The sequence below is a fragment of the Apteryx rowi genome, unplaced genomic scaffold, assembly GCF_003343035.1.
Source record: "Apteryx rowi isolate R43461 unplaced genomic scaffold, aptRow1 scaffold_279, whole genome shotgun sequence".
Lineage (NCBI taxonomy): Eukaryota > Metazoa > Chordata > Aves > Apterygiformes > Apterygidae > Apteryx > Apteryx rowi.
The window spans coordinates 434,575-447,569 of record NW_020449185.1 but is presented as its reverse complement, the minus strand read 5'-3'; the positions used below and the strand labels follow the sequence as shown (position 1 = coordinate 447,569).

At 68.1% G+C, this 12,995-nt stretch overlaps 1 protein-coding gene across 1 annotated transcript; it reads right to left on the bottom strand.

Annotated features, from left to right (window-relative positions):
- Positions 1-953: 953 nt before the first annotated feature.
- TMEM150A (transmembrane protein 150A) lies at positions 954-9,717 on the bottom strand. The gene is made up of 7 exons (XM_026068722.1): positions 9,670-9,717; positions 7,571-7,642; positions 7,290-7,357; positions 6,996-7,123; positions 5,202-5,379; positions 2,339-2,640; positions 954-2,040 (listed from the first exon to the last, which is right to left on the bottom strand). The coding sequence occupies exons 1-6, from the start codon at positions 9,708-9,710 to the stop codon at positions 2,396-2,398; spliced, it is 732 nt and encodes a 243-aa protein (XP_025924507.1). The 5' UTR covers positions 9,711-9,717; the 3' UTR covers positions 954-2,040; positions 2,339-2,395.
- Between the last annotated feature and the right edge of the window lie 3,278 nt (positions 9,718-12,995).

The window sequence follows — 12,995 nt, the reverse complement described above, 5'->3', positions numbered from 1 at the left end:
GGCACCGCGCCCGCCCCGGCCCCGGCCCCGGCCCTCACCTGGGGCAGCTCCGGGGGGCAGCCCCACGGCCGAGCCCCCGCCGGCTGCGCCCCACTGCAGCCCTGCTCGCCGCGGCCCTGCCCCCGAGGGATTTTAAGCCACTCCGAGGCGCTGGGCCTGCTCGCTGGCACCCGCTCCGGTAGCAGGGGACAAGCAGGTGACAGTGATGCTTGGCTGCCCCATGGCCGGCACCCCGCTCGCGGGCAGCTATCCCGGAGCAGCCCCGATTCCTGTCACTGTGCCGCAAGTCAGGCCCATGCCTGCGGAGCTGCCCACGGGCCAGCTGCAGCCAGCGGCTCCTCCGGCCCCGCTCGGGGGACGGCACCGGCTGGGCCTGTCGGTGTCACAGTCACCCAGCAGCTGCACACACACCGGCACCCTCCCACCAGCGGGCACTTGCGGGAGCACTGAGTTATCCCCGCTGCAGCCCTCTGGCTGGGGTCGGCGCTTGTGCCAGCAAGGAGCCCGCGCCTGCTCCCCTGAGCACGGCCGCAGACCCCGGCAGACCCTGTGGCAGCGGTCACTGCCTTCTGCTGCCTGCCTCAGCGCGGCCCCAGGAAGGCGACCTGCAGGCACAGAAACGTGGGCAGAGAGGTCCTTCTGCCGCCTCCGCTGCAGCGGGCAGACACCAGGAGCGATGGGCAGGGACGGCAACTTCTTCACTGCGTTGTGAAACCTCTTGTCTTTCACCATCCTGGGTGGGGGAACAGCAAACTGCACCAGCAGCAAGTGACACCAGCAAAGGGCTCGTGGCCACCAGCCAGGGCCTGCAGCGACCTGCGGGACCACTTGCCTCCGGCTGGTCCCAAGGCCGGGAGCCACCCCAGCCCTCGGCAGCGGGGAAGGCATGTCTGCTTCACACTTGCCTGATTTTCACTTTTATTACTGCAAATTCACTGTTCTCTCTTTATAAACTTTTAAACATATATTATATATAAAAGTCAGATATGCTCCTCTTTCAACTACATATTCCGGTGGATTTATAGGCCAATTTTGAGAAGGTGGGCAAATCAGGAAGCACAACCTGATCAACACGCACAGCAGCAGCAAATGCCCCTCTCCAGAGACAAGGGGAGAATTTATATATATACATATATATATATATATATATACGTAGATACATATATATACACACACACACATACACAGACACACAGACACACTCTTCACCCTCCATCCTCCCACAGCCTGCTGCCAGCCCAGCTCCCTGCCCAGGACAACCTCGGTGGGACACGGCCGGGGGACGTGGTGGCAGGGGCTGAGCAGGGCTGCTGGACACCGGCTGGGCGCTGACTGCTTTGGCTGCCCTCACACCTGGGTGCCAGGGTGCAAAGCCAGGGAAGCACGAGGCTCGGGTGAGGAGCCACGGCACTCCTGGCTGAGCGCTGCCGGAAGGCACCGCGCAGGTACAGGCACCAGGGGACAGATCCGGCGTCGGAGCTGAGCTGGACGCGGGCTTTTGTTCCCGCAGCAAACGTTTTGTGTTTCCACGCCTCCGCTTCCTGGTAGGGAGGGCCCCGGGGTAGGACACCCAGGATTGCGATGCGCAGCCTCGCGGGCTGCAGCGCGTGAGAACGGCCGCGGTGCAGCCGAGGTCGGCCGTGCTGGGGAGGGGAAATCCCCCCGCCGCGAGAGCGGGCTTGCACAACCTCCAGAGCAAGCCTCGCTGAAGGCTCGGCCCCACCAGGGAAGGGCCGCCTCCACGCAGGGTGCGCAGGCGGACCGGCAGCAGCACCGACTCACTAGGAAGGGAAAAGGCACTTTGTTTTTTGGCTCCTCCGATTTGGTCGTAGCAGCTGGCTAAAAGGCTTGCTGCGTGGCTAACTGCAGCCGCCCCGCGGCGGGAGAGGAGGGAGGAAGTGCGGTTCCCTCCCCGGCGAACGTGGCCTGGGTGCTCCGCAGGAACCCGGAGTTGCTGCAGAGGAGGGGTGGGAGGAGGGTGGATCTCCGGCTCCCGGAAATGCTCGTCCCTTAGGAGAGGGGTCCTCTTCATGATTGTCTCTGTGTGACCACCCAAGACTCAGCAAGGGCAATCCTGGAGGCTCGAGGGGCGGACCCCACCTCGGCCGAGCAGCCCGGGGCTGGCAGCACCCAGCACCCCCCCAGCACCTCCCACCCAGAGCTCCTCGGGGTGCTGCTGCCCTTCCCCACACGGGGGTGCGGCGCTGGGGGGCAGCACATCCACGGCCCCCCCAGGAGGGGAGGGCAGGCACTGACCGGCACGCACCCACACATACACGCACACGCACCCAGAGGCGATCGGAGTCTCGGGGCCGTTTGAGGCAGGGGAATCACTCACACAGTCTGATTTCCTGGTCCTTGCTGCAGCCTCCAGGCTGCATCCCACCCACCGGGGTCAGATCATCGCCAGGCCCTCTGCGTGGCTGTGGATGTGGGCCGTGCTGGACGCGCTGCTGTCAGCTTTGTAGCTCTTGGGGGCCCGGCTGGCTTTCAGGAGGACCAGGAAGGTGTCCGTGGAGATGGCCCCAAACTCAAAGGTGAAGGTGCCGTAGAAGACCAGGACATCGATGATGAACATCCACTCGCACAAGGCAGCCACGTGCTGCAGCACGAAGCTCTCCTGGATGAAGAAGACACCACCTGAGGGCGTCTGAGTCAAGGAAAGCACCGCTGGACCCCAAGCGCCCCGAGGCACAGCTGCAGGAGGCGTGCTGTCCTAAACCATCCCCAGCTCCGCAGGCCCCCTGTGTCCCACAGAGGCTCGGTAGGAACCGGATCCCAGGCTCACCCAGCACCGCGCAGGCGAGCAGCAGCTCAGCGCCTGCCCCGGAGGCCCCTCGGCTTGCTGCGGCACCGGGAGAGCAGCCTGCTCGCCCTCGCTCTGCGCCCCAGGCTGACCGGGCAGGTTGGTGAGAAAGTCTGAGAGGTGCTGAGCTGGCACCACCCCACCTTTGGAGCGCGCTGACAGGGAGACCTGCGAGCAGTCTGATACTAAACCCGCAACCTCCTGCCCCGGGTCAGGGCAATGCCGACAACCACCGCAGAGCAGGGTGGGACGGGACTCTGCCTGACAGTGTTAAGCACCGCTTGGCTCAATCTCTTCAGCATGAAGGCTGCTGACAAGAGGGAGAGGTAAGTGTAGCCCCTGTTCTCCCTTCCCCAAATCTCTGATGCCACCCAAAAGTACAACCCTGCTTTGTGCAGCCACTACCCCAGTCCTGTGACACGCTGGGGATTTTCTGAAGACGTTGTGGGAAGGAGGAACTCAGTCTGCAGTCCTCAGGGTAACAGCCTGGTGCCTGCTGTGTAGGGCAGACAGTCTGCCCGAGTACCCCGACACACCCCCACCTCCTGTTCCTCAAACTGGGCTTTCTCCGATAACCCCAGTCCTCCTGCTGGACAAACATGCAAAGTTTAAAACGCTCATCAGCCCTTGACCCCCTCGGCAGCGTGGTCTGGGCTGCTGCCTCCCTGCCCTGCAGCATCTCCCTTCGGCCCCCTGCTTCCCTCCGTGCTGCCCCGGGGGTACCTGGGGAGGGATCGTGCTGCCTCTCTAGGTCTTCCAAGGTGCTACCCTCCCCAAAACTTTTTTATGCTCTTCTAGACCTTGCATTTTTCCAGGGAAACCTAACTCCAGACTTGCTCTAGGTACAGAGACAAGGCAGGTATTTCCTAGGCATCCCTCAGGCCTGTGCCAGGCGGCTGGGTCAGCCACTTGTGCTACAGCACACCGTTTTAGGAACCCCCCTTCCTTCTCTTGAGTCAAACGGCTTCCACAAGTTGCAGCTTGCTATTGGAGAGCCCAGGACGCGGCAGGTGAAGCCTCCTGCAGCACCCTGCCTCCTGCCAGGTGGGATCCAGGTCCAGGAGAGACAGCGGGAGGGAGGACCCCAACCTGCACAAGGCAGGCTCCTCTGCTTGCCCTTTCTAGTTGCTCCAGGAATGGTCCCCACATTTTCCCCCACATTTTCCCCTGTTGCAGCTCCATGCTTTTCCCATTTCCAGTCCCAGGTGCTAGCAAGGACAAGCCACCCTCCAGCCTCTTTGGGACCTGCAGACACTTTGTGCTCTCTCTCCTTCCTGGCCATATAACCACCACCTCGCTTCCCAGTTTATCCCTTTCCTCAGTCCCAAATAAGCCCCCAGTGCCTCGGCCAGACACTCAGGACCGGGCTTCCAGCGAGCACCGAGCTTGCTGCCATGCCCTGCCTCCCTGTTGGCAGACCCAAGCTCTCCGGTGTCCTGCTGGGCAGGCCAGCCCCGTGGTTTCCTGAAGCGCCCCTCTCCAGCCCCGTGGTTTCCTGGAGCGCCCCTCTCCAGCCCCGTGGTTTCCTGAAGCGCCCCTCTCCAGCCCCGTGGTTTCCTGGAGCGCCCCTCTCCAGCCCCGTGGTTTCCTGAAGCGCCCCTCTCCAGCCCCGTGGTTTCCTGGAGCGCCCCTCTCCACCAGGAACACGCTGCCCTGCATCCGCTGGTGTCCGCACAAAGCACATTTGCACCCTGCTTCTCCTTCAGCCCAGTGTTTGCCAGGCAGACAGCCATAGGTATCTTAGCTGGGTTTCGCACTGCCAAAGGCTCAGAATACACTTGTCTCATTAACAAACTGGCCACGGTGCCCTGCAGGACGAGAGACAGACTGTCCTCCAAGCACCTGCCCCTCCAAAGAGGGCGCAGGCTCTGACCCTGCGCACGTGGGATTCGAACCTGCAGCCTGGGGCTGGAGCCCAGCCTGCTCTGCAGGGCTACTGCCTTCGTGCGGATGGGAAGCCCTTCGCAGCCGGCCCAGACCTCCCAGTGGCTGAGCTGGGCTGCGGCTGCTGGGAGGAAGGGTCTGGCCTGGGCCCACCTAGGGCACCTCTTCRTACCCAGTCCTGGTCCCCGAGAGGCGCCGGCAAGCGTGAACGCCCGGCAGCACGCACATCCCTTCCCTTCCTCTTCCCTCAGCCTCCTCCTTTCCTCTCCCTCGCCGCTCTCTGCTGCTCCCACTGCCCAGCTCAGCCCCGATGCTGCCGCTCCTCCAGTACGTCTGCACCGAGCTGCCCGTCCTCACCCCCGCCTGGGCCTCGCTCCTGCTCTCAGACCGAGGGGTGGGGGACATGCAGCACACCCCCCACACCGCAGCCATCCCCTGCGCAGGGGCTGCAGCCTCTCGCCAGCCCGCCCCGGGAGACCTGCCCCCCGGAATGCTGCTGCGGAAAGGATACTGAAAACGAGGGTGACGAAGGCCATGGCAGTGAGGATGCTACGCAAGTGGCCGGTCCAGTAATGCCCRCGGGTTTTGGCCATGCGGTACGTGAGGACGGACTGCAGGAACACGAACAGCATACTGGTGGGAAACGCCACCCCAGCACCGATGTAATGCAGCACCTTGGCATGATCCACCTGCGTGGAGAGACCGCAGCGCTGGCACCACGCCCGGGCTCTGCCCCCTCTCGGCTCCTGCGGGGTGGGCCCGGGGCAAACCCTGCTCCCAGCCAGGGCCCCATTCCCACGGCTGCAGCTCCCGGGGGCAGCGGGTGAGCCGAGCCGCAGGACCGCCAGGGAGAGCGCCCTGGGCCGGGCGCTCGACTGAAGGGCAGACTTAGACCCATGCGCTGCCGCGGGACCCCAAAGCACATCTGTTTCCTCGATCCGCGGGACACCCCCGCGTGCAGAGCCCCGTTTGCGCGCGGGCAGCCAATGCCCCGCGCCCATGGGCCAGCCCGGGACTGTCCCCAGCCTGTCCCTCGCTGCCAGCCTCCCGGGCAGACCCGGCCCCTGCCTCAGCCAGGCTGCTGGAGGCAGGGCTGGGGCGCGAGGCGAGGGCCCGGGGCCGGCTACGCGTCGTCCCTGCAGTGCCGCGGAAGCCTCCCGCAAAGCGGAAGGGGAAACTGCTGCAAAGGAGACGGGAGCAGGCGGCTGCTGCGGGGGCCGGGCTCCGGCAGCCCAGGCGCAGGGCACCGAGGCCGCGGCGCCCGGCCAGGCTCGCCTGCTTCTCGACCCCGCGAGCAGGCAGCGCCGGCTCCCCTCGCCTTCCCGCCCCGCGGCAGGGTGGCCTGGCTGCGGGTGGAGAAAAGCAGCGCCACCAGAAAGCGGCATCTGCCCAGGCGCGTCGCCTGGCATCGCCTCTGAAGGAGCAAACCCCCCCGGGGGGGCAGGGCAGGGGGAGCAAGGGCAGCTCGGCTCCTCCGGGAGCGGCGCTGCCTCGGCGGCCCCTCGGAGGGACCCCCGGAGCAGGGGCTCTCCCGGGCCTCCCTTGGCCTGCCTGCCTGCCGCAACCTGTCCTGCACGAGTCCGACACGCTGTCCCCACCTGGCACACGGCGCAAGGCCCGGCTCCGGCCCCAGCCCCAGCCACCGCTGGCTGCACCCCTTGCCCGTGGTCGGCACCTGCACGCCGCCGGCCCGGGCTGCCCACTGCCCCGGCCCGCACCAGCTCATCACCACCGGCTCCCGAAAACCCTGCCCGGAGTCACGGGAAGCACACACCGACGTGAGGGAGAAACTGCCCCTGCCCTGGCAGCAGTCGCCCAGTGCGGGGCGGCGGGTCCCTCCGCATCCGACCCCCCACTGATCCCAGGGCAGCCTGTTGCCTAAATGTTTGCTTTATGAGATAAGGGTTGAACCAAAACCGGCAGCTTAATCTGGATCCAAACTTATGAGTGTGTAAACAAGGAGGAATTCCAGGGAAAAGCTGCAGAGCTCGGACGAGGTGAAGGAGTGCATGAGCAGGCCTGGCCAGAGCAAAACAACCACCCCCCACATCCCTCGCAGCCGAGCGCCACAACCCGCCGCACCGGCAACGGGCTGGCCCGCGACCTCCGGAGAGCGCCGGGCCGGCTCGCTGCGGCCACCCCGCGGGGGAAACGCCGCCGGAGGGCTGCTGCGGGGCAAGGCAGCGGCACGGTCCCTCGGGCACCTCCAGCCTCTGCAGGCGGCCGCCGCAGCCCCGGCGAGCCTCCCCAGGGCCGCGGGGGCTGGGGCCGCCCCGGCCGCGCTGCCCCCGAGGAGCGGCCTTACCTGGAAGTTGCCGACCATGGTGAGGCCGGCGGCGCAGACCCAGCCGGTCGCCAGCCCCAGGGTGTTGAGGAGCGAGGGCCCGCAGCGCTCCAAGACGTGGGCGTACCGTAAGAGCCCCACCAGGATCACTGCGAGACGGAGACACGGCGCCGGTCGCGCACCGCAGCGGCGGCCTCCCGCCGCCTCACCGCCGGGCGCCAGGAGCCGCGGCGGCTCCGCAGGGCGCCAGCTCCGGGCCCAGCGCGCCCAGTGGGCGGCCGAGCACCCCGCGGCCCCTCGGCGCCGCGCACTTACCCATGAAGGAGCCCAGGCTGCAGATGAGGCTGAAGAAGCAGCTCTCGGGCGGCAGGGTGCCGCACTTGCTGCGGGGGGAAGGCAACGCGCGGGCGGCCTTAGCGGAGGGGGCACGGAGCGGGGCTTGCCCTCCCCTGCCCGCGCCGCGAGCCCCCCGGGCACGGCAGGGAGCGCGGCACGGTGCGGCTGCCCTGCTGGCCGCCCTGCCGCGCGTGCGCCCGCTCTCCGGAGCGCCGCCTGCCCCAGCCCAGCCCGCGCGCTCCCACCGAGCGGCCCCTCACCTGACCAGGGGGATGTGATCCAGCGTGCAGCACGAGCCGGGGCCATCCACGCCGCACGACTGGTTGTAATTCCTGGGGGGAGCAAAGGAAGGCGCTTGGGGAGCAGGCACCGGCGCTGCCTCCGCGAAGAGGCCGCCCGCTGCGCCCGCAGGCAGCCCGGCCCCGGGGCACCGGCTGCTCAGCCCGGCGCCGGCAGCGCCTCCGGTCCCTGGGGCGGGTGGCCAAGGCCAACCCGGGGGCCCTTTAACCACCCTCCGGAGCCGCCGGGCTGGGGAAACGCTTGGCTTCCTGCAAAAAACACCGGCAGAGACTTAGAAGAGCCTCGCACGGCCACAAAACCCACGAGCCCCAGGAAACGGAGACCAAAGGCTCCCATCGGCCCGAGACATCTTCCCCACCGCAGCTGCTGACTGCAGCCGTAACCGAACTTCCCCCGGGGGGCAGGTGCCCCCTTCGCCCCCCGCGGCCGTCGGGGACGCGGGGCGCGCGCGGGGGCCGGCTGCGGGGAAGGGCAGCGCCGGTGCCGAAAGCCCAGGCGTCCTCCCGCTCCGAGGGGCAGGGGCGACCCCGGCCCACGCGGACAGCGGGGCCCAGCTCCTGCAGCCGGGCAGCGCCAGGGCTGCTGGGGGCCGGCGCCGGGGAGGCGGGCGAAGGAAATCCCCTCTCCCACGGCTTGGCTGCAACGCGTCGCTGGCGCGGCTGTCCGGCCGGGACCCCGAGGCCTCCCCGCGGAGCCGGCCGGCCCGCGAGCCAGGGGAGCGCGGCCGCCGCAGGGGCGGAGCGGGCCAGCTGCTCCCCCCGCGCGGCTCCGCCGGCCTCGCTGCCGCCGGGACGAGCGTGCACGTGCGTGCCGGGAGCCGGGCAGGAGAGCAGACCACAGCCACGCAGGGCGCTCGCCGGAGCGCGGCGGCGGACGCCAACACCCCCAACCCCTCGGCGCCGGGCGGGCGCAGCGGGTGCGACAGGCGCCGGCATCCCCGGCCGGGCCCGGGCCCCGCGTGCGGAGGGCCGGGGAAGAGCCCCCGCGCCCGGCCGGGGGCTGAGCTTTCGGCGGCCTCCAGCTGAGGCTGCTCAGGCACTCGCACAGTTAAAGAGGGCTCCTTTGGGGAAAGGGCTGGGCTGCTCTCTGGTGTTTTTTCAGTCTCCTCGTTTACTGGTGGCTTTGTTTTCCAACCGCGAAACCCGAGCGAGGCGTGGAGCCCCACGGGCTCCTCAAGGGCTGCTCTTGTGGCAGTGTTTGGTTTGGGACTTCTTTCTTTTTTTTTTTAAAGCAAGCAGCCCAGAGTTCGGAAGCATTATTCATCATTAACGTCTGTTTATGCCACGGAGACAACGCCGACAAACACATTCTTCCCAAGGCAGAATAAGCTATCAGACAGGAAATGGCAAAGTTTTTTTTTCTCTCTCTCTTCTTCAAACACTCCAGCAAGAATTAAACTAACATGGATTTTCTGGGCACATTTTTCAGGAGACACAACAAGCCAAAAACCGCTCAGAAGAAAATGCCAAGGGAGCAGACCAGTCTTTTTTTCCAGCCCTTGTCTCTCCCACGGCTCATCCCCCAGCGCAGAAGGCTGCAGAGGGCTCTGCCGCGGTCGGGCCGCCCGGGACAGCCCCTCTGGCGCTGGAGGGGCAGAGGGATGGTCAGATTCGATCTAAAGCAAGCTAGTCCCAACCCTTTCCACGGAGACACATGGCCTTCTGTAAATCCCTAACCACTTATTTTCATACTTTTTCCATGCTGGGATTTTTTTCAATAGCCTCCTTCTCCCTGTGCATTTTGCACCCGGCTTGGACCATTCACCGGAGCAGCCGTAACCACACACAAGCCTGCACAGGGCGGCGGGGGCGGCTTTATATAGCTCAGCTCAGCCCAAAAATCCTCTAGGATTTGCCAGCGCGGGGCCCGTCCTGCCAGCAGGCAGCGCCTGGGCGGCTGCGCGTCCCTGCACAACCAGCGGGGCCGGTGGTGGGCGGCCGGGTTTCCTCGCCYGCCAGCCGCCACCGCGTGCGGATAAAGCGGTCCAGGCGACCGGGCACAACCGGGGCCTCTCCCCGAGCCCGTCCGCGGCGAGGGCCCCCGCCGCCCCGCTCCTTACCAGTTGTGCACGGGGCAGATGTGGTTGTTGGAGAGCGCCATGGCGTACCTGGAGGAGAGAAAACAACGCGGCGTTACCGCAGCCTCCTGCCCCGCTGCCCCCTGCTCCGGGCCCATGCCCCAGGCCGACCCTCCTGGTCCAGACCGGCCGCGGTGGCGCCGGCCGGGACGCGGCCCCTGTGCACGCCTCCCCGGCGACCTCCCATCGGGGGTGCGGGACACGCGTCCCCCAGAGCCTCCTGCCCGTCGGTCGCGCCCGCTTCCCCCGGGGGCCTTCGCCGCTCCGGCGCGCACCGGGAGCCGCTCGCCCCGCAGGGCTGCCACCCGCGGCACAGCTCGCCGCCGCCCGCGCTGCGCAAGGCTTAATCTGATCACGGCCAGGCCGGCTGTGGTTCCTCCCCGTCCGTCCCTCCAGCCGGCGCTGGACCTCGCCTGACCCTGCGGCTGGCCAGTTCCCGGAGCTAAGAGACGCCTGAAAACCAGCCCGTGTTTTGGCAGACCGGCTCCATTTCACCATGGAGTTCAGCTAAACACAAGCGAGGGCACACAGCAAGCAGCAGAAGCACTCAGGCGGGGGGCCGGGGGGGGATTGCCCAAAGCCCGAGTTCGACAGCTCTGCACCGGCGCAGGCCAACGCGCTGGGCGGCGCCAGGGAACCGGCGGGGCACCGGCCTGGCTGGCGCAGCCGGGGAGGAGAGCGGGAGGCAGCGAGGGCGCCCGGCCAGCACCGCGGGCTGCCAGCTCCCCCAACGCTTCCCGGCCGCGCTCGCGCTCCCAGCGCTTCCCGGGGTCTCTGACACCTTGCTCGGCACGAGCACGACCCACGCGCTACAGGCAGCTCCGGTGGGGTCCCAGCCTTCGGCAGCAACCACGCTGCGCACGCCTAGGAGCGTCGCTAAAGCAGGGGACAGGCTTGGAAACTCATTTATACTAACGTGTTCAGAGGCAGCCCACTGCTGCCGGGGGCTCGGGCTCGCTGGTCCTCCAGCCGAGGCGCCTCGCCCGCCACAGCATTGCCAGCCCTGAGCCCGGCACTCCCACGCGTGGTAGGACTGGCCCAAGGATGGTGCCTCCCCAGGGAAGCACTTCCTCGCCGAGGGCTCCCGCTCCTTCGCCCTGCCTTTCTGCCCCTTCTTCCCAGCGGGGTCACTCCTGCGACCCCCGCCTCCATCCCCTGCCCACCACCTCCCCTCACCACCGAACCACTTGCAAGTGCCAAGGGGCATCTCCGGGCAGCAGCTGGGAAGCAAGTGGTCCGGCCGGCTGGCCCCTCCGCAGGCATCGCCTCCGCGCGACACCGGCCCCTCCGAGGACAGCTCGCCTGCGACAGGCCTCCCCTGCCGCCCCGGGGATGCGGCCAGAGCCGTCCGCGGCACCCTCACGAGCCTGCTGCCCCTGCCCGCGGCCCCGGTGCGGCAGCTCCATCCTCTCGCCACAGGGAGACCTGTGCCGGCAGATACGCGCACACGCGCTGCCTAAGAGAGGGCTTATTCACAGGCTCCATCAATCCTGCCTTTGCAGATGCCGGCCCCCCGGGAGCGGGGCAGCCTGCCAGGCGGAGCTGGGCAGGATCCCGGCCTCGCCAATTAGCCGGCCTGCTCGTTAAAGGCAGGAACTGCACTTGCTCAGGGCAGGACAGCTGGCCAAGGAGCCCCGCAGCCGCGGGGGCTGTGGCGCGGGGGACAGGGCCGGCGGCGGGGCTGGGGCACCGCAGCGGCACCACGCCGAGGCAGCGAGGCCAGGGCTGTCCCCGGCTGCACGGAGCCCTGCTGGCGGCAGCTGGCCCCAGCTCGGCGGAGCGCTATGGCCAAGACCCCGGCCACTTAACCCAGCCTAAACTGGGACCAGCGGAGATTAAAACCGACTCAAGCATCCCTGGGCACRTCGGACTGGTGAAGGAGGCATGCTACTTGCACACGCCTGAGAACAACAGCTGCTGCTGCGGGTGGGAGCGCACGCCGGGGCCAGGCCTGCGGAGGCCCCGCTTCAGGCTGGGCAGCAGCCTCTYGTGTGGCCAGCGGAGCCCGAGCTGCGCCGTTCAAGCTGCTGCCACCGCCAGCCGTAAACAGCACCGGTCAAAAATAGGCACAGGCGCTGCTAAGAAAACCCCTCTATTTCCCTAGCCGGCCACGTAACAGCCTGGCTTTGAAAAAGGACGATCCCCAGCGGAGCAGCCCCGGGCAAAGAGGATCCTGGGGGGGCAGCGCAGCCCCCCGGGATGGGGSGAATAAGGCAGGCAAGGCACAAGCTGCACCCCCTGCCTGCTCCCTGCTCCCCGTCCTCCTTGCAGCTCCCGGGATGGGGCTGCTCCCCAGGGCCACGGCCAGCGGGGCCCGGCAGTGGTGGCCACTGCGCACCACCTGGTCTGGCCCAGCCGCATGGGGCCGCCCGCCTGCCCACCGCCACGGGGGGCCAGCGGCCTGGCCTCACCCCGGGGGCTGCAGGAGCTATTGGGAACAGAAAAGGGGCACAAGAGCATCCCCCTCCCAGCCCCACTCGGGATAGACCGCSTCACAAGGACCGAGGGCAAGCAGCGCCTCCCAAGCCGCGCTCCTCCAGGCTCGAGGGCACCATCCCTCACCCCCTGGTGCCTGCGGGGACAGCTCGAAGCAGGGAGTCCCCTAGACCGGGCTGAGCTGTGCTGACAGCACCGGCTCCCTCCTGGCCCCACTGGCTGCCCTGCCAACACATGCCCCTGCCCCTCGCCATCCCCCGCCACGCCAAGGAAAGGGCCCAGCGGCACGCCACAGGGCGCCAGCGGCCATCCGGGGGGACGTGGCGGCACCGGCCTGCGTACACCAGCCAGGGCCCCTCACGCTGCAGGGCCACGTGCCTTTCGGAGGGGCACCCTGCCTGGGAACGAGGGGGCAGCTCAGAGGCAGCAGCCGGGGGCTCCTTTCCGGGGCCACTCTGGTGCCGCCCGAGCGCACGCTAGGACCACGGCCGGACGCGCGCACGCGGTCCGTCGGGGTGGCGAGGTGCGAGGCGGGGGCCGCCTGGCTCGGGTGTGAGGAGGCACGCCGCCCGCGCAGGGCTCGCCGCGGCGGGGCCGTCGAGGCGCGCGAGCCACCGAGCACGCGGCAGCGCCCCGACGGACGCGGCCGGACCCCGCGCTGCCAGCCCTCCGGCAGCGCGCAGCGGCCCCTGCGCAGCTTCGCAGCGCCAGCCGGGATGGGCGCATCGACGCTTGCCGCGCTCCCGGTAAGCAGCGGGGCTGTAAGTAGGAGGCACCACGCGGGCTCCCCTCGGCCTCCGCCGCGCTCGGGAGCGGCGCAAACGCCACCGCGACGGGCCAGGGGCGGCTCAGAGGCCGGACGCCTCGGGCCC